We start from the raw sequence: 19,603 nt of genomic DNA, 5'->3' as shown, positions 1-19,603 counted from the left end.
GGCTGAACGCTATGTGCAACATCATAAATTGTCCGAAAATGTATAAATCAACCAAGATAAGACTACAGCCTGTCGTTTCAAATTGAAACAAATCAGTCAAAGTGGGCAGAACCAAGCTCGAGCTAGCGAGATCTTATTTGCGCGTTCTAGCAACATCTGCATATTTCCCGTAGGGAAGGCAAATCCATCTTCTGTCACTGAGTGGAAACGCCAAGCGGTAGCTTCACTTTTATACATCCGTGATATATCTGTCTCATTGTTCTGTCTGTGGTATACCGGCTGGGCACATCAACACTAGATGCAGAGAAAGATTTGATAACTAACCCATTGTTAGCTCATTGTTAATAGCTGTGGTGTAGATCTAACGCACGCTATCGGCTGCCTAGGCTACATATATGCATGCATTATCAAAGACGAGTTGTGTATGCAATCTCCAGTTATGCACATGCACGTAGTATATTTCAGAATTGTATTAGTGAAGCAAGTGAATTATATTGAGCGTAATTTTTTTTTTAAAGCATACATTTTGAGTGGCATTTTCTAGCTACAGCGAACCCGCCTACTTGTTGGTCTCGTGGGCAAAGAAAGACACGCCGATTTGGGGGGTGGGGGGTAGAAATCTGTACAAGCAGCGCTGTGATTGGTCAGAAAAAAATATTAAAATAAACAACAGGAATTCCCATTGGTCAACATCCATTCGCAAGGAGTCCCGGGTATAGTATTGTTAAAGGCTCTATTTTTTCTCTCGGTCTTGAACCGAAATTGTTTCCGATCTCCTCAGTTCCACAACCAAATAACGAAATGGTATGTGTTTATTATCTGTAGCGATACTTTTATTAACTACAGATTCGTATAGAATTTGTTTATGGTTTAATTGTACATTCGCTAGCATTACGTGCTACTTCTTCAAATTGACTGAAAAGCAACGCTAAATTAGCGTTTACCAGCTAAGTTAGCAAGGTCGGGTTCCTAGCTACTAACGTTACTGTAGCTAGTTAAGAGTTACTTTTAAACTTTATTTTCTGTTTGGTAATTGCTGGTGTTACATTTCCCACATGCATTACATCTTATGCTATTTCTGCATGCAAATAATGTGGCAAGTAGGCTACTAACGTTAACTAATTTCAATAGTTAACGTTAGCCTAGCTATTTTTTTTCGTGTTGGCTGGTCTGGTTGCTCCGCGGCAGTTCTCTATCATGTCAATATTGCAAAATCTGTCGAGGTGCTCTAACTAGATACTAATAATTAGCCATCAGCAAATGACTAATTCAATTAGTTTATGTAACGCTCCACTTTGCAATAGTGTTATCCAGCTTAGTTAGTTTTCTCATTTGATGCCAGTTGAGTTGTTGCTTGTCAAGAATTGGCGGGAAACGCAAACCAAAATGGGGTGATTCGCCTGGCTTTCTAGTTAGCTAACCATCTTCATAATTAGGTATTTATATACGGACATATTAATCAATCTTGAGTTTTGTCTAGGTAACGTTAGCTATGTCAGCCAGGCAAGTGAAGATTGCTGACCTGGGACACAGTCAGGTTATTTGGGCTCCCTTTGGGTCCCAAGGATTTAAGAAACACTGACATTTGATGACAAATGTTGACAGACGTGCAAAATAGCTGTGAAGAGATTATCGCTGTACGAATTCCATGGTTGATGGTGTAGGAATTGATAAACAGAACAATGATTGATTCAAAAGTTTTTCTATTTAAATTATAATTCAAAACTCTTGCCGCCGACAATCATTAGATAATTTACTGTTATTCCCCAAATGTAGATTGTTTCATCACAGGTTGAGGAATGGCTGAAAAACACTCATTTAAAATGAACCCTACAAATAGCAGTGTTGGGTGATTTGGAAAGCATCGTCAGTCAACAATATTATAATAATACTCATCGGAAAAGGTATCTTTAACTTGCACTGGATACTATGCCATTTTTTTTAAGGCTTGAAATGAATTGGGTAAAGTAGTTGGCACATGGAAATCAAGAGGGTGGTCTACAGAGGTAGATGGGCTGGGATTAAAAAGCTCAAGGTTAATGGTTATTACTGGTAACACTAAGACATTTACAGTATACATGTGTGCATAAAACCAATCTTTGTTGTGAATGCTGTATGTCAAAATGTTTACTTTGTCTGAAGAGGTAATATGGGCCAATTAACAAGAGTTAGGATTTATCTGGTCATTTGGGGAAGGGGTACTTGACTAAAAAATAATGCATGCAAATGACATGGTTTCAAGTCTCATTCTACTGGCTAATTTTGTAATGCTGTGTCTTGCACCATCTATTCCAGGCTGGTGGTAAGGCAGGGAAAGACAGTGGCAAAGCTAAGGCGAAAGCGGTGTCGCGCTCCCAGAGAGCTGGACTGCAGGTAAGATTTGAATACCACTACAGAGACCTTATATACTGAACAAAAATATAAACGTAACTTTTAAAGTGTTGGTTGCGTTAGCTGAGAAATTATCCTGAAGTGTTCCGTAATCAAAGCTTATTTCTCTCAATCTGTGTACAAATGTTTACATCCTTGTTGACGAGACTTTCTCCTTTGCCACGATAATCCACCTACCTGACAGGTATGGCATATCAAGAAGCTGATTAAATGTCATGATCATTACACAGGTGCAGCTTATGCTGGGGACAATAAAAGGCCACTCTAAAATGTGCAGTTTTGTCCACAGATGTCTCAAGTTGCAGGAGTGTGCATTTGGCATGCTGACTGCAGGTATGGCCATCAGAGCTGTTGCCATAGACTTGAATATGGACTTTCCTGCAGTTAGCATGCCGGTTGTACACTCCCTTAATCTTGACACATCTGTGGCATTTTGTGGCAACTGCACATTTTATTGGCCTTCTATTGTCCCCATGCTGTTTAATCGGCTTCTTGATATTATCACATTTATGCACAGAATTTGAGAGCAATTACCGTTTCATGCATATTGAACATTTCTGGGAACTTTTATTTCAGTTTGAAACATGGGACCAGTGCTTAATATGAGCCGGATCCTGCTGGAACAGGATCTGGCACCTCTCAGTTTGGGGCCGTTTTGTTCTGCATTTGGCCGGATCCTCTCGTTGCATGAAGAATCATTTTCACTTTTTGCAATATGTCGATTCTAACAAAAGCTCATTGAGTTGCCTCTGTTAATTAATACACACACACAAATCACCTGAAAGTTGGGCCCAATATTCTAAGTTTATTTGGGTTGATTTGCACAACATTAACTTGTGTTTGAGACCAACGCGTGGCTGTGTGAAGCACTCCAGTATGTCTCAGAACTAGAATGAAATTCACTTTCTGTAATTTCTCTACTCTGCTAGACGTGAGCCTGCAACTCATCTCTTTAGCGTTGCATTTCCTTATAGAATGATAGCTGAACGAACTGCAGCACCCCTGATAATTATAAACACATTTGCCAAAGTTATAGAATTACTGCTGTCTGTTCAGAAATTAAATAATTCAGAATAGCCTACTACACCATGAGGAGGCCTATAATTTAGCCACAGGGGATTAATAGATTTATTCTTTGGAAATGGTCTAGCTGTATTGCAGCCCAATAACCAGGAATAGCCTACAGTCAGGAATGTGTGGCATATCTGTCAGTGAAAACAATGTGGACAACAGCCCATTAGCAAGATTTCAAATACAATTAAGGGGAAACGCGTTGTAAAGGGAAGAGTATGCTGTAGGCTACTAAAATATTTGATCCACTTCCAAATATTGTTTAACGAGAGGCTTTTGGCACGAGAGCTTTGACAATCACCAGCGAGTGAGCTGCCCATCATTGGGTAATCCTAAAAAATGGTTTACAGCTTAATTTCCCCCTCTTATTGTAGCCTACAGTACGTCTCCATATACGTAGGCTATTGATGGAATCAAGGCATGGCAGTTTTTATTGATCTGTTTGACAGTGTCAAAGTACCCTGCCATTCTGATCATTTGTGCGGTATTAAAGATTCTGCCAAAGTCTCCAGTCATGTAAAATGATGTCAAATTCCATGAAATGTGTTAAAAATAACACATTTTTCCTGGACCCTAGGCTACTAAAAACACTCCCATTTGTGCCACATCTGTAAGTCCCTCTACTGATCTATACCATGACGCAAATGTGACTATGCATGCAATGCTTTATTATAAAGCTGATAAACATTTTACTCCCCAGGTCACCCCCCCCCTCCCCTCATGTGTACTTTGGGCTGGCACCTCACGATTTGACAAATGAAGCACTGCTTAACACTTTACAAGTTGCATTTCATATTTGTTCAGTATGTTTAAATTGACTGACTTCCTTTATGAACTGTAACTCGGTAAAATCTTTGAAATTGTTGCCTTTCTATTGTTCTCTCTGTGTACAGGAGATTGGGATAGTAATTCAGACGGACTTTATCCAAAATGGATAGTTATTTTTCCTCGTTAGTCTACACCATGCCCTATAATAACAAAGCGAAAACAGGTTTTTAGTAATGTTTGCCAATGTAATTTTATATTTTTATTAAGTTCCTTATTTACTAGGGATGCACGATATATCGTAATCACCCGATTATTGGCTAAAAATGCCAGCATCGGCCCGGCGTCAAAGCTTAGGTGCATACCTATATAACGTAGGTAGATGATTCCATGAAAAATAGTGCTAAACAGAACAAAAGCAGAAATGCTAGGCGCACACTTCAAGTTCAAGTTGAGCAGTCATTTGAAAGAGTAAGAACTTCAGTGAGAACTCAAAGGCGAAATCCATTAACGCCAAAATAATGAGATTCATTGCCCTTTACAATCAACTGTTCTGTCATGGATGATGTTGGCTTCCACCGACTGGTCAAGCACCTCGAGCCCCGGTACACACTACAAAGTAGGTGCTATTTTCCAGATGTTTCCCTACTGGAGTTGCACAGTATTGTTGAAATGCACATCTATGGGCGTCACTGCTATTAGCTTCACGGCTGACATTTGGACCAGCGACATCAGCCCCATGAGCATGAGTCTGGCGGCACAGTGGGTCGATGAAGATTTCGTACAGAGGAAAGCTGTATTGCTCGCACAAGAAAGTGCTGGTTCTCATACCACTGCTGCCATTTCGATGGCATTTGAGAACGTTTAACTTGGAAACATGAACATGTTCCTAGTGCCAATCCAACAACTGACTCAAGAAATAAGCTAATCAAATGCATCTGCAGCAGACGTGATACCCTCTGTCATGGCAATGAAACGCCTGCTAAATTGCCATAAATGTTTAATGATTTTCAACTTGTTCCCAAATTTAATGTAATTGGTTCAGTTTGTTTTTGATATTTTAAACTGCGTGTCGTGATCGTGTTTTGGTGTAGGGGGACAAAATAATTCTATACATGATGCGCGCAGTTATTTTGGGTTCCGTTTAAGCCAGTGCTACAGGGAGACAGAACCGACAGCTGATTGTCGTGGTTGACCAGGAACTTACAATCCCTCCATCAGTGCTCCCTGTCTGCAATAGGCTGGACTGGGGGCTTGTAAGCCTGTTGTCTGGTGAGGACCTGCCTTACATCACCGGCAACAGCGTCACCTTTGGGCACAAACCCACCGTCACTGGACCAGATAGGACTGGCAAAAAGTGCTCTTCACTGACGAGTCGTGGTTTTGTCTCACCAGGGGTGATGGTTGGATTCGCGTTTATCGTCGAAGGAACGAGCGTTACACCGAGGCCTGTACTCTGGAGCTGGATCGACGTGGCGGGTCCATCATGAACAGATACTCACTGTTACTTTTGAACCCCCCCCTTATTCAGGGACCCATTATTCATGTCGCATGTCTGTGGAACTTACTCGATTTATGTCTCACTTGTTGGTTCTTGCTATGTTCATACAAATATTGACAGTGAGAATTTGAACATGTTTTTTTTTTTTGCTGAGTTTATATATTGTATATATTATTGCATATTTAACGTGGGAAAAATATCCACATAGTATTAAAGTTGTCTTAAAGTTCTCTTAGCTGTGTGTGGCTCCGCTCATTAATTATTTTGCTCCAGTGAGAACAGAGCTGAGACTGTCGTAGCAGCAATTAGCTTATGAAGGAATTAGCAGTTAGCTAAATGCAAAGGAGCAACATGGCACGCATTGGCGAGCCAGGACTAGAAAACGCCCAAAATCATTCATGTCTGGTAACATTTCGGCTTCCCTGTAAACTATAACAGGGCTTGCCAACGAGTGGTGGATATAATGTCTACAACATGTAGGCTCTGATCATTGCTGATAGTCTATTTGAGTGGCAATGCGAGTAACATGACTACTCATTTCTGCGAACATCACCCTGAAGTTCCAATTTGGCGAAAAAATTAAATGGCAACAACTTCTCCCCACAGCTTTCAGGCAACAATATGCGGCTGACTCCCGTATGGCTAAAGAAAGCAACGCAGCGATAGCAAAATTCATAGCGGCAGATGAGACCCTTCTCTATGGTAGAGAATGCAGGGTTCAGGAACATGTTTGAAGTGGTCGAGCCGCACTTCACTATTCCTTCCCGGACACATTTTGCCCAGACATTAATACATGCCTTCTACAAAACAACTTGCGTGCGAGTTGTCAAACGCGGTCTGTCACTCTAACAGACAGTTGGACGTCGAGAGCTACCTTACTGTAACGGCTCATTTCATTACAGCAGAGTGGGAGATAAAAAGCCATGTCCTTCAAACACGTCCCCTTCAGAGTAGTGAGAAGTGTAAACTTGAAGAGCTAAGAGAAGTAGTTGCAGTGTGGAAGTTGGGGAGATATAATATAATGATCCCTGTGACAACGCTATAAATATTATAAATGCATTTACACTAGCTGGATTGGGGCCACAGAGGATGCTTTGTTCACATTGTTGACTGGGGGGCAGTATTGAGTAGCTTGAATGATTAAGGTGCCAAGAGTAAACTGTCTGCTACTCAGGCCCAGTTGCTAATATATGCATATCATTAGTGGATTTGGATAGAAAACACTGAAGTTTCTAAAACTGTTGTCTGAGTATAACAGAACTCAGGTGAAAACCTGAAGAAAAAAATCTAACCAGGAAGTGGAAGTGGGAAATATTGAAGATAGGAAGTGCAACATGACCAATATCCTACTAAGGCTTCCACTAGATGTCATCAGTCTTTAGAACCTTGTTTGATGCTTTTACTGTAAAGTGGGGCTGAATGAGAGGTGAGTCAGGTCTGGCAGAATGCTTTTAGCTTGTGATGTGCGGTCTTGTGAGTGACTCACGGTCGCGTTCCATTGCTTTTCTACAGACAAAGGAATTCTCCGGTTGGAACATTATTGAAGATTTATGTTAACATCCTAAAGATTGAGTCTATACTTAGTTGGACATGTTTCTACAGACTGTAACGGTACTTTTTTGACTTCGTCCGAGTGTTGAGAGAGGTTTGCCCAGTCACAGCACTGAGCATTCCATCAGTTTCCATGGTCCTGAAAACAATGATTCAGAAATCAATGGTGGTATCCCTGCAGTAAGGGATGTCAAGACTGCTATCAGAGGTAACTTGGAGCCTAGATATGCTAAATAAATATATTGGCTCACAAGATTAGCCTTTTGTTAACAACACTCATCTCAGATTTTCAAAATATGCTTTTCAACCATAGCTACACAAGCATTTGTGTAAGAGTATTGATAGTTAGCATAGCATTAAGCCTAGCATTCAGCAGGCAACATTTTCAAAATATTATTTGTGTAGGAGAAATCGCTCCGTTTTGTTCATCACGTTTGGCTAAGAAAACCCCCCAGAAAATTCAGTCATTACAACGGCAAACATTTTTCCAAATTAACTCCATAATATCGACAGACATGGCAAACGTTGTTTAGAATCAATCCTCAAGGTGTTTTTCACATATCTATTCGATGATAAATCAGTCGTGGCAGTTTGGTTTCTCCTCTGAACAAAATGGAAAAATGCACGCACTTGGAGATTACGCAATAGTTTCGACGGAGGACACCGAGCGGACACCTAGTAAATGTAGTCTCTTATGGTCAATTTTCCAATGATATGCCTACAAATACGTCACAATGCTGCCGACACCTTGGGGAAACGCCAGAAAGTGTAGGCTCATTCCTTGCGCATTCACAGCCATATAAGGAGACATTGGAACACAGTGCATTCAAAATCTGGCTCCCTTCCTGTGAAATTTCATCTTGGTTTCGCCTCTAGCATTAGTTCTGTGGCACTCACAGATAAAATCTTAGCAGTTTTGGAAACGTCAGTGTTTTCTTTCCAAAGCGGTCAATTATATGCATAGTCGAGCATCTTTTCGTGACAAAATATCTTGTTTAAAACTGGAACGTTTTTCATCCAAAAATTAAAAGAGCGCCCCCTATCTCGAAGAAGTTAAACGGAATAAGTTTGGAACCAACAAGATGCTTCCTAGAGCTGTCTGCCTGGCCAAACTGAGCAATCAGGGGAGAAGGGCCTTGGTCAGGAGGGTGACCAAGAACCTGATGGTTACTCTGACAGAGCTCCAGAGTTCCTCTGTGGCAATGGGAGAACTTTCCAGAAGGAGACTCATCTTTGTAGCACTCCACCAATCAGGCCTTTATGGTAGAGTGGCCAGGCGGAAGCCACTCCTCAGCAAAAGGCACATGGCCGCTCGCTTGGAGCTTGACTGTCAGACCGTCAAACCACGATTGAACTCTGGCCTGAATGCCAATCCTCATGTCTGGAGGAAACCTGGCACCATCCCTACGGTAAAGCACAGTGCTGACATCAGCATGCTGTGTGGATGTTTTTCAGCAGCAGTGTCTTGGGAAACTAGTCAAGATGAATGGCGCAAAGTTCAGAGATCCTTGATGAAAACCTGCTCAGGACCTTGAACTGGGGGCGACGGTTCACCTTTCAACCACCCTACGCACACAGCCAAGAGGATGCAGGAGTGGCTTCAGGCAAGTGTCAATGTCCTTGAGTGACCCAGCCAGAACCCAGACTTGAACCCAATTGAACATCTCTGGAGAAACCTGCAAATAGCTGTGCAGTGACGCTCCCCATCAAATCAGAGCTTGAGGATCTACAGAGAAGAATGGAGAAACTCAATACAGGTGTGCCGAGCTTGTTCTACCCAAGAAGATTTGAGGCTGTCGAAGGTGCTTCAAAGTACTTAGTAAAAGGTCTGAACATGTATGTGATATTATTTATTTTTTTTGCAAAAAAATGCAACATTTCTTGCTTTGTCATTATGGGTCTAAATACTTTCCGAATGCACTGTATATGCACCATGTCATTCATTTATAATGGACCTTGAGTTTCCGTGGTGTTCTCTTTTCAAAGCAAGAGTAGCAATGCTGTTTTGCATGTTCCTGGTATTAAAAATAACTCTTCCATTCAACTGGTTTGTAATTTTTTGTTTCTCATGTCTCAGTGCTCCTATTACTAGAAACCACTCATTCCACGCAGAGCCTTGGTGTAGTGGCAACACTCCCTGGCAACTGTCCAACAGATGAGATTAAGTCCCTATGTCTGTCCTTCAAGGTTTTTCCCACTTGTCTCTCCACCTAATGTTGCTATGTATAAAAAGCCACTCATCCTCATTCCCCCCCCCCCTGGTTTCTTCCTTCCAGTTCCCAGTGGGTCGTATCCACAGGCACTTGAAGACTCGTACTACCAGCCATGGCCGTGTAGGAGCCACAGCGGCCGTGTACAGTGCTGCCATCCTCGAATACCTCACTGCTGAGGTGAGCCGAACACACCATCTGACACCAATACATTCTGTTGGATTAGACTATTGCTGTCGTGTAAACAATGTCATTTGTGGGATTGGAAAGATATTCTAAGAGTGCTATTGAATAGTAGACCTCTGAATCGTTATTTTTGAGTTAAGGTTTGCTGATTTGTTTCCAGGTGCTGGAGTTGGCGGGCAACGCTTCCAAAGATCTGAAGGTGAAGCGCATCACTCCTCGCCACTTGCAGCTCGCTATCCGTGGAGACGAGGAGTTGGACTCCCTCATCAAGGCCACCATTGCTGGAGGAGGTGAGTTGAGAAGGCACACTGTTATTAGATCACTTGCTCTCACACCATTATACAGACAAACACCACATATGCACCTGTTTTTGGATAATTTATATTGTGTAGTACACACACACACATCGTGTGTGAATGACATAAATGTTGTAACATGCATACACTCAATTCTTGTTTGCTGCTTTTTCTAGGTGTGATCCCTCACATCCATAAGTCCTTGATCGGGAAGAAGGGCCAGCAGAAGACTGCATAGACAGACCATCTTGTTGACTGTGAAGGCTTGTATTCTGACTGGACTGTGTTCGGAGACACTTGTATTCAGACTGACTTGACTGACCAGAACTTCACATTTGATATTTTATTAATATTATAGTTAACGATGAGTGATTAAGTTTTTTTTTTTTTTTTTTTTCATTATTGTAATATTTCCCATAATGAGAGAACTCTTAAGACAAACACATTTGTATTAGGGCTGGGCGATTATGGTCTAAAAATCTGTTATGTTTAAAAAAAAAAAAAGTCTGACTTATGGGCGGTTCCTAAATGTAATTTTAAAAAGTTATTGTACAATTTAAGTCATACACTGCATTTAAAAAAAGTCGAGCAACAATCTAATCCATTGCTTGTGAAATTATACCTAGGCTAAATATAAGCCTTCCACAACACACAAATTATTTTATCAAAGTAGTTTAACATGCTTTTTGCCATCGCTGATCAAGTTTATGGAAATTCCCCTTTCCTTACAAATTTAACCAGAAGCATACATAATATACATTCACTAATAATTAACTTATTGTAGCAGGCATTGAAAATTAACACCAGTTTCAAGCACAAGCCCACGTGCTAGTAGGTAGCCAGCTAATCTTTATATTTCAGGTTTTGCAAACTTGGATCTATTTGCTAGCTAAACAAGGCAGAACAGTGGAGTTATGAACACACCCTTCTGTCTCAACTGTTGAAACAGCATGCTATCCTGTACTTGGTTAAGATTGAAATTTAATGGCCTAATTAATCAGAACGAGACATTGCCAATCATTTTGTCCTTATTGCAGATTTAAGACTAGACCACTACTATACGTCTTTGCTAAAATGCTGCTCGCTGTACTTGGTAGTGCAAGGCTGCATGTGACCAACTGAGCATACATTTTTGTTAGTGTTTGCAATTTCAGTAGTTCAGACAAAGGGTATTAACTTCTCTAAATTGTCCATATGATTTATTTTTTTGATGGACCAAACCTTAATTGTAAATAGCAACTTTTTTGTTGTCAGATCTGTCCAAAATGAGCCCAATGGTTTGAGTTTAGCTTGGATTTAAGCTTGTCACCTGCCTTCCCGCCTTTGGGACATCTCCCATTTTTAGGGTGGAGACGTTCATCTAGTCATTTATATACAGTTCTCTGGTGTTAGTGGGAAGGAGCGACTAAGTCGAGACCAAAAAGACATGAGAACAAACAGACCACAACACTCATGAGAAATACAAACATTGATTCTTGCGATGTAGGCATTTGGAATATCGCTCAAATTAATTTGATCGCTCAGCCCTAATTTGTCTGCCATTTTTTAGATTGTTGGGCAGGACAGAGGAAATAATCATACCTTTGTCAGATTGTGACAGTTGAATTCGATTTGGCAGGGCTTCATAAATGTTTTATACTGAAATGGAATTAAAACTCATTTTTATAAAAACCACAATCAGCTTCGTTTTCTTTGTTTGGCTAAATTTTTAGAATATCCTGTAGTGTTATGAAACTTCGGCACGTTATGCTATGATAAGTGTTGTAATGTTTTTTTATTTGCAAACAGTTCCAACACTATCATGGCTAGGGCTAGAGTGGGTATACTACTGGAAACCTTTTTTTTTTAAATTCATTGTTTATAAAGAGTTGGCCAATTAAGAAATTAATGGCCTTTTTAATAATGAACTCCACAAAAATAGTCTGGTAAACGCAGGCTTAGAATAAAGAATCAGAGAATCAGCTAGTCACTTTCTGTGAATTTTTAAGCAGTTTATGTAATCCAAGTGAGTACGTTTTAAGGCTTAATAATTCATGAAGGTCATGTTAACTGATCATCTTATAGAGAGAACGTATGATCTCCTCAGCCTGTTAACCATGGAAATGTTTCCGCATTTATCCCAATTCCTTTCCCCCATAGGAATGGCCGAACCATAAGAGATGGACTCATCTTTATACCATTATAGCGTCTGTGACAGCGTGGGCAGCGCCATTGAGGCTACAACCCATAGGAATCCCCACCCGGTTGACTACTTTAAAATGGAGTACGCCCTCAATGTCCCTGCCCATGCTAAAATTGCTTTTTGGCCACTACAGTCTTCGGTCTTAATGAACCAGAGTTGACTCATTTCTGTTTTTTAGGACTTCAAGCTGGACTTATTCTATTTGGAATTGTTTTAGATGACCGTGAAGGTGGAAAGCTTCAAGTTCCTTGGCGTACACATCACTAACAAAGTGAAATTGACCACCCACAGTGTTTTGAAGGTGCAACAGAGACTTCAACCTCAGGAGGCTGAAGAAATTTGGCTTGTCACCTTAAACCCTCACAAATCTTTACAGATGCACAATTGAAAGCATCCTGTCAGGCTGTCTCACCACCTGGTACGGCAACTACATCACCCTCAACCGCAAGGCTCTCCAGAGGGTGGTGTGGTCTGCTCAACGCATTACCGGGGGCAAACTACCCGTCCTCCAGGACACCTACAGCACCCGATGTCACAGGAAGGCCAAAAAGATCAAGGATGTTTTCAGTCCCCAAATTCAAGAAAGCGTACAGTATTATACAGAGCCTTAGTTGCATGGAACTTCCATCTTATATTGCTCAAAAAACAGCAAACCTGGTTTCAAAACAGATAAGGCGGCACCTCGTGGCGCAACGCCTCTCCCCTATTTGACCTAGAGAGTTTGTGTATGCATTGATATGTAGGCTACGTGCCTTTTAAAAAAAAAAAGTCTTGTTCTGTTTGTCTTTGAGCTGTTCTTGTCTATTGCTGTTTTGTGTAGACCCCAGGAAGAGTAGCTGCTGCTTTTGCAACAGCTAATGGGTATCCTAATAAAATACCAAACCACCCCACTATTTAGTGGTTAGAGCATTGATCCAGTAACCGGAAGGTTGTCGAATCAAATCCCTGAGCTGACATGGTAAAAAAGTAATTAACCCACTGTTCCCTGGCAGGCTATCATTGTAAGTAAGAATTAGTTCTTAACTGACTTGCCTAGCTAAAAAAAATTTAAACTCATGTTTGGAGTGTTTGCACATTCAGATCAAAATTGCTTTTTTATTTTTTATTTTTTTTAAAGTTCTTTGCCCATAACAAATATATAGTTCTCCCTCCCAGTCATTTTTCAATACAACCTAATCTGTAATTGTAGAGTGAGTTTCCTGTAAATAATATATTCATTTTCTTTTAGCCAGGTAAAGACTGATAGTCTTTTATTATAATCTACTAAACCATTATAATTATAACTAGCTGTACTTATTTCACCACTTACAATGATGGGACGAGTATCAATTAATCTTACCATAATATATGCCTGTATATGTACTACCAAAAAGTACCATAATGACCAAGCTGCTAGACACCCTGAATTTATCCATTCTTACCAATACTACCAGAATCAATATCTGACATCTTTCCATGTAGCTGTACCATAATGCACAGTATATACAAAAGTATGTGGACACCACTTTAAATTAGTGGCTTTGGCTATTTCAGCCACACTGTTGCTAACAGGTGTATAAAATCGAGCACACAGCCATGCAGTCTCCATACACCCACATTGGCAGTAGAATGGCTTACTGAAGAGCTCAGTGACTTTCAACGTGGCACCATCATAGGAAGCCACCTTTCCAGCAAGTCAGTTCGTCAAATTTCTGCCCTGCTAGATCTGCCCCGTTCAACTGTAAGTGCTTGATACCGAGTTCTAAACTGCCTCTGGAAGCAAAGTCAGCACAAGAACTGTTCTTCGGGAACTTCATGAAATGGATTTCCACGCTCGAGCGTGCAACCGCACGCACAAGCCTAAGATCACCATGCGCAATACCAAGTGTGGAGTGGAATGGCTGGAGTGGTGCCATTGGACTCTGGAGCAGTGTAAACATGTTCTCTGGGAGACCAACTCTGTATTAATGCCCATGATTTTGGAATGAGATGTTCATACTGTTGGTCATGTATTGTATATGCATTGCTAAACATGCTGCAACTAACTCCCAAGTAAACCTCCAATTGTCTTCCAAAAAAGTCCTTCCACGAAGGATAATTTGTTTTCTTTTTTGTCAATGTACCTCTTCAGTGTCATTCCGTCTTTTTTCATAACTTGATGCTGCTCGAATGGACTCATTCCTCTCACTTCCTTGGCTGCTCTCTCAAGAACTTCAAGGGGTGGCTAGACCCCTGCTTGTTTTACGTTTGTACACATAGGGCATGATTATGTCTGCTCTGTACCAATAAAAATGCTATCTTGAGTTCATATTCATGACACATTGCAAAAATACTATGTGTAAAAATGACAATGTTATGAATCATAATTTGTATGGGGTTGGTGGCCATTGGCGTTTTGGCTATATTAACCCACACAGCTACAAGGATGCACTTTCATGCTTAGTTTAGGACCTCATATCGTAGCTTATATTTTATTTATTTAATCTTTATTTAACTAGTCAAGTCTGTTAAGAACAAATTCTTATTTACAATGACAGCCAACCAAAAGGCACAAGGCCCTTTAGCAAGAGACAGCACAGCACTACATAAAGAGAGACTTTAGACAACACATGGTAGCAACACAACATGGTATTAGCTCAAAACGGGGTACAAACATTGTTGTGCACAGACAACAGCACAAAGGGCAAGAAGGTAGAGACACCAATACAATGCAGCCACAACTGCTTTGCAGAATTGCATCTTGTCTATGCCGCTTGGTCATCGCTCATCCATATATTTATATGTACATATTCTTATTCCATCACATTACTTAGATTTGTGTGTATTAGGTAGTTGTTGTGGAATTGTTCGATTACTTGTTAGATATTACTGCACTGTCGGAACTAGAAGCACAAGCATTTCAATACACTCCAAAAACATCTGCTAACCATGTCTATGTGACCAAAAAAATTTTATTTTATTTTTAACTGTCAGTAAAGTGTCCATGATTGAGTCTTTGAATGAAGAGATGGAGATAAAACGTTCAGTTTGAGGTTTTTTTTGCAGCTCGTTACAGTCGTTAGCTGCAGCAAAGTGAAAAGAGTGCTTTGGGGACCTTTAACAGAATATGGGCAAGGGTGGAACGGGTGTTGCATGTGGAGGATGAGGGCTGCAGTAGGTATCTCAGATATTAGGGAATGAGGCCTAAGAGGGTTTTATGAATAAGCATCAACCAGTGGATCTTGCAATGGGTATATAGAGATGACCAGTTTACAGAGTAGTATAGAGTGCAGTGATGTGTCCTATAAGGAGCATTGGTGGCAAATCTGATGGCTGAATGGTAAAGTCAATCTATCTGCTTGAGAGCACCCTACCTGCCAATCTATAAATTACATCTCTAATCTAGCATGGGTAGGATGTTCATTTGAATCAGGGTTAGTTTGGCAGCTGTGGTGAAAGAGGAGTATTACGATAGAGGAAAACAAGTCTAGATTTAATCTTAGCCTTCAGCTTTGATATGTGCTAAGAGAAGAACAGTGTACCGTCTAGCCATACTCCCAAGTACCTGTATGAGGTGACTACCTCAAGCTCTAAACCCTCAGAGGTAGTAATCACACCGGTGGGGAGATGGGCATTCTCCTTACCAAACCACATGACCTTTGTTTTGGAGGTGTTCAGAACAAGGTTGAGAGAGCTTCCTACTGCTTGAGTTATGTTGTTGATGTAAATTGAGAAGAGTGTGGGGCCTAGGACTGAGCCTTGGGGTACTCCCATGGTGACAGGCAGTGACTGAGACAGCAGATATTCAGACTTTATACACTGCACTCTTTGAGAGAGGTAGTTAGCAAACCAGGCCAAAGACCCCTTAGAGACACCAATACTGCTTTGCAAGAATGGAATGGTCTACCGTGTCAAAAGCTTTGGCCAAGTCAATAAAAATAGCCGCACAACATTGTTTAGAATCAAGGGCAGTGGTGATATCATTTAGGACCTTTAAGGTTGTAATGAGACATCCATAACCTGAGCGGAAACCAGATTGCATACCCGAAATAATACTATAGACATCAAGAAAGCCAGCCAGTTGATTATTTTCTTGTTTTTCAAGACTTTTGATAAACAGGGCAACATAGACATTGGCCTAGACAAGGTCTGAGATAGGCTCGGCGATGATAGGGGCAGCAACCTTAAAGAAGAAAGGCTCTAAACCATCTGACCCAGATGTTTTTTAGGGGTCATGTTTAAGGAGCTCCTTTCGCCCCTCGGACTCAGTGATCGCTTGCAGTTAGAAACTTTGTAGCGGGCAGGGGGAAAATAATGAGGAGCATTGAGGATAGTCGCATTAGAAGGAGTAGTAGATGAGGAAATGTTGGACGTGCAAGGAGGCATGGCAGAGTCAAATAGGAATCCTGACTTAATGAAGTGGTGATTGAAGAGCTCAGCCATGTGCTTGTTGTCAGTAATAACCACATCATCAACATTAAGAGACATGGGCAGCTGTGAGGAGGAGGGTTTATTCACCAGGTCTTTAACCATTTTCCAGAACTTCTTGGGGTTAGACCCACAGTGAGAGAACTGTTCCTTAAAGTAACTAACTTTGGCCTTCCGGATAGCCTGAGTGCAATTATTTCTCATTTGCCTGAACTGGCATCATTTTGGTCGGCATCCTGGGGTACTGTCACGTATGCTCCCTCTCCGGCCTCTAGGTCATCAGGCTGCTTGTTATGGCGCACACCTGTCACCATTTTTACCTGAGTATCATCCGACTCACCTGGACTCCATCACTTCCCTGATTACCTTCCCTATATTTGTCACTCCCTTTGGTTCCTTCCCCAGAGAGACAGTTAGCCTGAGTTATGCGTGTGCTAAGCGATTTGCCAAATGGAATTCTTGAGGTGAAGTAAATCACAGATTAACCAGGGGCTGAACCTGTTTTTAATTCTAATTTCCTTTATGGGGGTGTAATAGCAGGTGGGGCTAATTACATTCATAATGCTAGGGGATTGTGTCAGTGTTTAGAAGGACTTGTGATTACGGTTGCAAAGAGTCGGAAACTTTCCGGTAAATTTCCAGCATTTTCCCGGAAATTTTCCAGTTAAGCCCGGGAATTTGGGGAATTTTGCTTAAATTAATTAAAAAAGTTCGCTTATAACAGTGAACCTTTTTTTGTGGGATACACATTTTTTGGTTAAACTATCCCCAATTCAATGGAATTGCAACCCTCTGCATGCACAGTGCATTCTTCAATCACATGTACAGCTGATTCTTGCACACTAATGAGATGCTATTAAGCCCACACTACTACACTGTCTGAGCCAAGGACTACATGCTTTTGGGTAAGTTTAGATTACAATACTGGGTGGGGTGAATATATTTTACATGATATACATGATTTTTTTGTTAACTAGTAAACAGTAGCCTACGGCAAAGTGTGTTTACATCATTTCTAACTTAACAATTTCTGCTAGTTCGTTTTTGCTACCATGCGGGTTTTTAGCTTGCTTGAGCCTGCTAACTGAAGAGTGTTATTTCACCTGTTTCCATACATTTATCTTACGAAGGAGTTGTTTAATCTAACTGCTTAACTATTTATCTGTACATGGAATTGTATATTTTTTTTCTACTCATTTACTCAAAATTATTAATCAGACACCTTATCGATAGCAACAGCTCATGGTCCTCCTGGAATACAACGTTTTTTTTGACTCAATGGAGGAACGTAGCCAGAGAAATGATGATGAATGTCTTGCTTGAGCTGTGTATGCAACTGGTTCACCTCTGATGCTCACAGGCAACGTGTATTGAAAGAGATTTCTGAATGTTTCTCACCCAGCATACACCCCTCCAACCAGACATGATTTATCTACTCATTTGCTGGATGCCGAGTTCAAGTGAATGTCAAGCAAATCATAAGAGAAAGCAGACTGTATTGCAATCATCTCTGATGGGTGGTCGAATGTTCGTGGGCTAGGAATAATTAACTACATCAAATCAAATGTATTTATATAGCCCTTCTTACATCAGCTGATATCTCAAAGTGCTGTACAGAAACCCAGCCTAAAACCCTAAACAGCAAGCAATGCAGGTGTAGAAACAGGGTGTCTAGAAAAAACTCCCTAGAAAGGCCAAAACCTAGGAAGAAACCTAGAGAGGAACCAGGCTATGAGGGGCGGCCAGTCCTCTTCTGACTGTGCCGGGTGGAGATAATAACAGCACATGGCCAAGATGTTCAAATGTTCATAAATGACCAGCATGGTCAAATAATAATAATCACAGTAGTTGTTGAGGGTGCAACAGGTCAGCACCTCAGGAGAAAACTTTGCCAAAGCACAGCCCCCACACCACTAGAGGGATATCTTCAACCACCAACTTACCATCACGAGACAAGGCCGAGTATAGCCCACAAAGATTTCCGCCAAGGCACAACCCAAGGGGGGGCACCAACCCAGATAGGAAAACCACGTCAGTGACTCAACACGCTCAAGTGACGCACCCCTCCTAGGGACGGCATGGAAGAGCATCAGTAAGCCAGTGACTCAGCCCCTGTAATAGGCTTAGAGGCAGAGAATCCCAGTGGAGAGAGGGGAACCGGCCAGGTAAAGACAGCAAGTGCGTGCCTTTCCGTTCACCCTCACATTCCTGGGCCAGACTACACTCAATCATAGGACCTACTGAAGGGATGTGTCTTCAATAAAGACTTAAAGGTTGAGACCGAGTCTGTGTCTCTCACATGGTTAGGTAGACCATTCCATAAAAATAGAGCTCTATAGGAGAAAGCCCTACCTCCAGCTGTTTGCTTAGAAATTCTAGGGACAATTAGTGGGCCTGCGTCTTGTGACCATAGCGTACGTGTAGGTATACACGGCAGGACCATATCGGGAAGGATAGGTAGGAGCAAGCCCATGTAATGCTTTGTAGGTTAGCAGTAATACCTTGATATCAGCCCTTGCCTTAACAGGAAGCCAGTGTAGGGAGGCTAGCACTGGAGTAATATGATCACATTTTTGGGTTCTAGTCAGGATTCTAGCAGCCATATTTAGCACTAACTGAAGATTATTTAGTGCTTTAGTAGTTTGCAGTAGTCTAACCTAGAAGTGACAAAAGCATACTACATCATCTCCACCCTTCAACCAGTATTCTTCAAGAACACAGACACAAGGGACAACATACACACCAGTCTCTACATTGCAGATGAGCTGAAGACAGTTATCAATGACCTTGGACCACAGAAGGTATTTGCACTGGTGACAGGCAATGCTACGAACATGAAGGCTGCTTGGTCTAAAGTCCTACCCTCACATCACACCCATTGGCTGTGCTGCTTATGCAGTGAATCTGCTCCTCAAGGACATCATGGCACTGAAAACAATGGATACGCTTTACAAGAGAGCAAAGGAAATTGTTAGGTATGTGATGGGTCATCAAGTTATAGCAGCAATCTACCTCACCAAGCAAAGTGAGAAGAATAAGAGCACCACATTGAAGCCTCCCAGCA

The 19,603-nt window shown here is 41.3% G+C and overlaps 1 protein-coding gene across 1 annotated transcript; it reads left to right on the top strand.

The window, feature by feature from the left end:
- The first annotated feature begins 674 nt into the window (after nt 1–674).
- Nucleotides 675–11,648, top strand: LOC109883822 (histone H2A.V). Its single transcript, XM_020475849.2, has 5 exons — nt 675–804; nt 2,296–2,373; nt 9,556–9,669; nt 9,836–9,965; nt 10,148–11,648. The coding sequence occupies exons 1-5, from the start codon at nt 802–804 to the stop codon at nt 10,207–10,209; spliced, it is 387 nt and encodes a 128-aa protein (XP_020331438.1). The 5' UTR covers nt 675–801; the 3' UTR covers nt 10,210–11,648.
- Nucleotides 11,649–19,603: the final 7,955 nt, after the last annotated feature.

Source organism: Oncorhynchus kisutch, linkage group LG3 (genome assembly GCF_002021735.2).
Source record: "Oncorhynchus kisutch isolate 150728-3 linkage group LG3, Okis_V2, whole genome shotgun sequence".
In the NCBI taxonomy this organism is placed as follows: Eukaryota; Metazoa; Chordata; class Actinopteri; order Salmoniformes; family Salmonidae; genus Oncorhynchus; species Oncorhynchus kisutch.
The sequence above is the reverse complement of the archived record's forward strand: the minus strand, read 5'-3'. Positions and strand labels throughout refer to the sequence as shown.

Bases quoted from the DNA above. Each gene is read 5' to 3' on its own strand.
- LOC109883822 (XM_020475849.2), top strand. The intron at 9,670-9,835 runs GTGAGCCGAACA...ATTTGTTTCCAG, and splicing joins TCGAATACCTCACTGCTGAG to GTGCTGGAGTTGGCGGGCAA. The intron at 9,966-10,147 runs GTGAGTTGAGAA...TGCTTTTTCTAG, and splicing joins GGCCACCATTGCTGGAGGAG to GTGTGATCCCTCACATCCAT.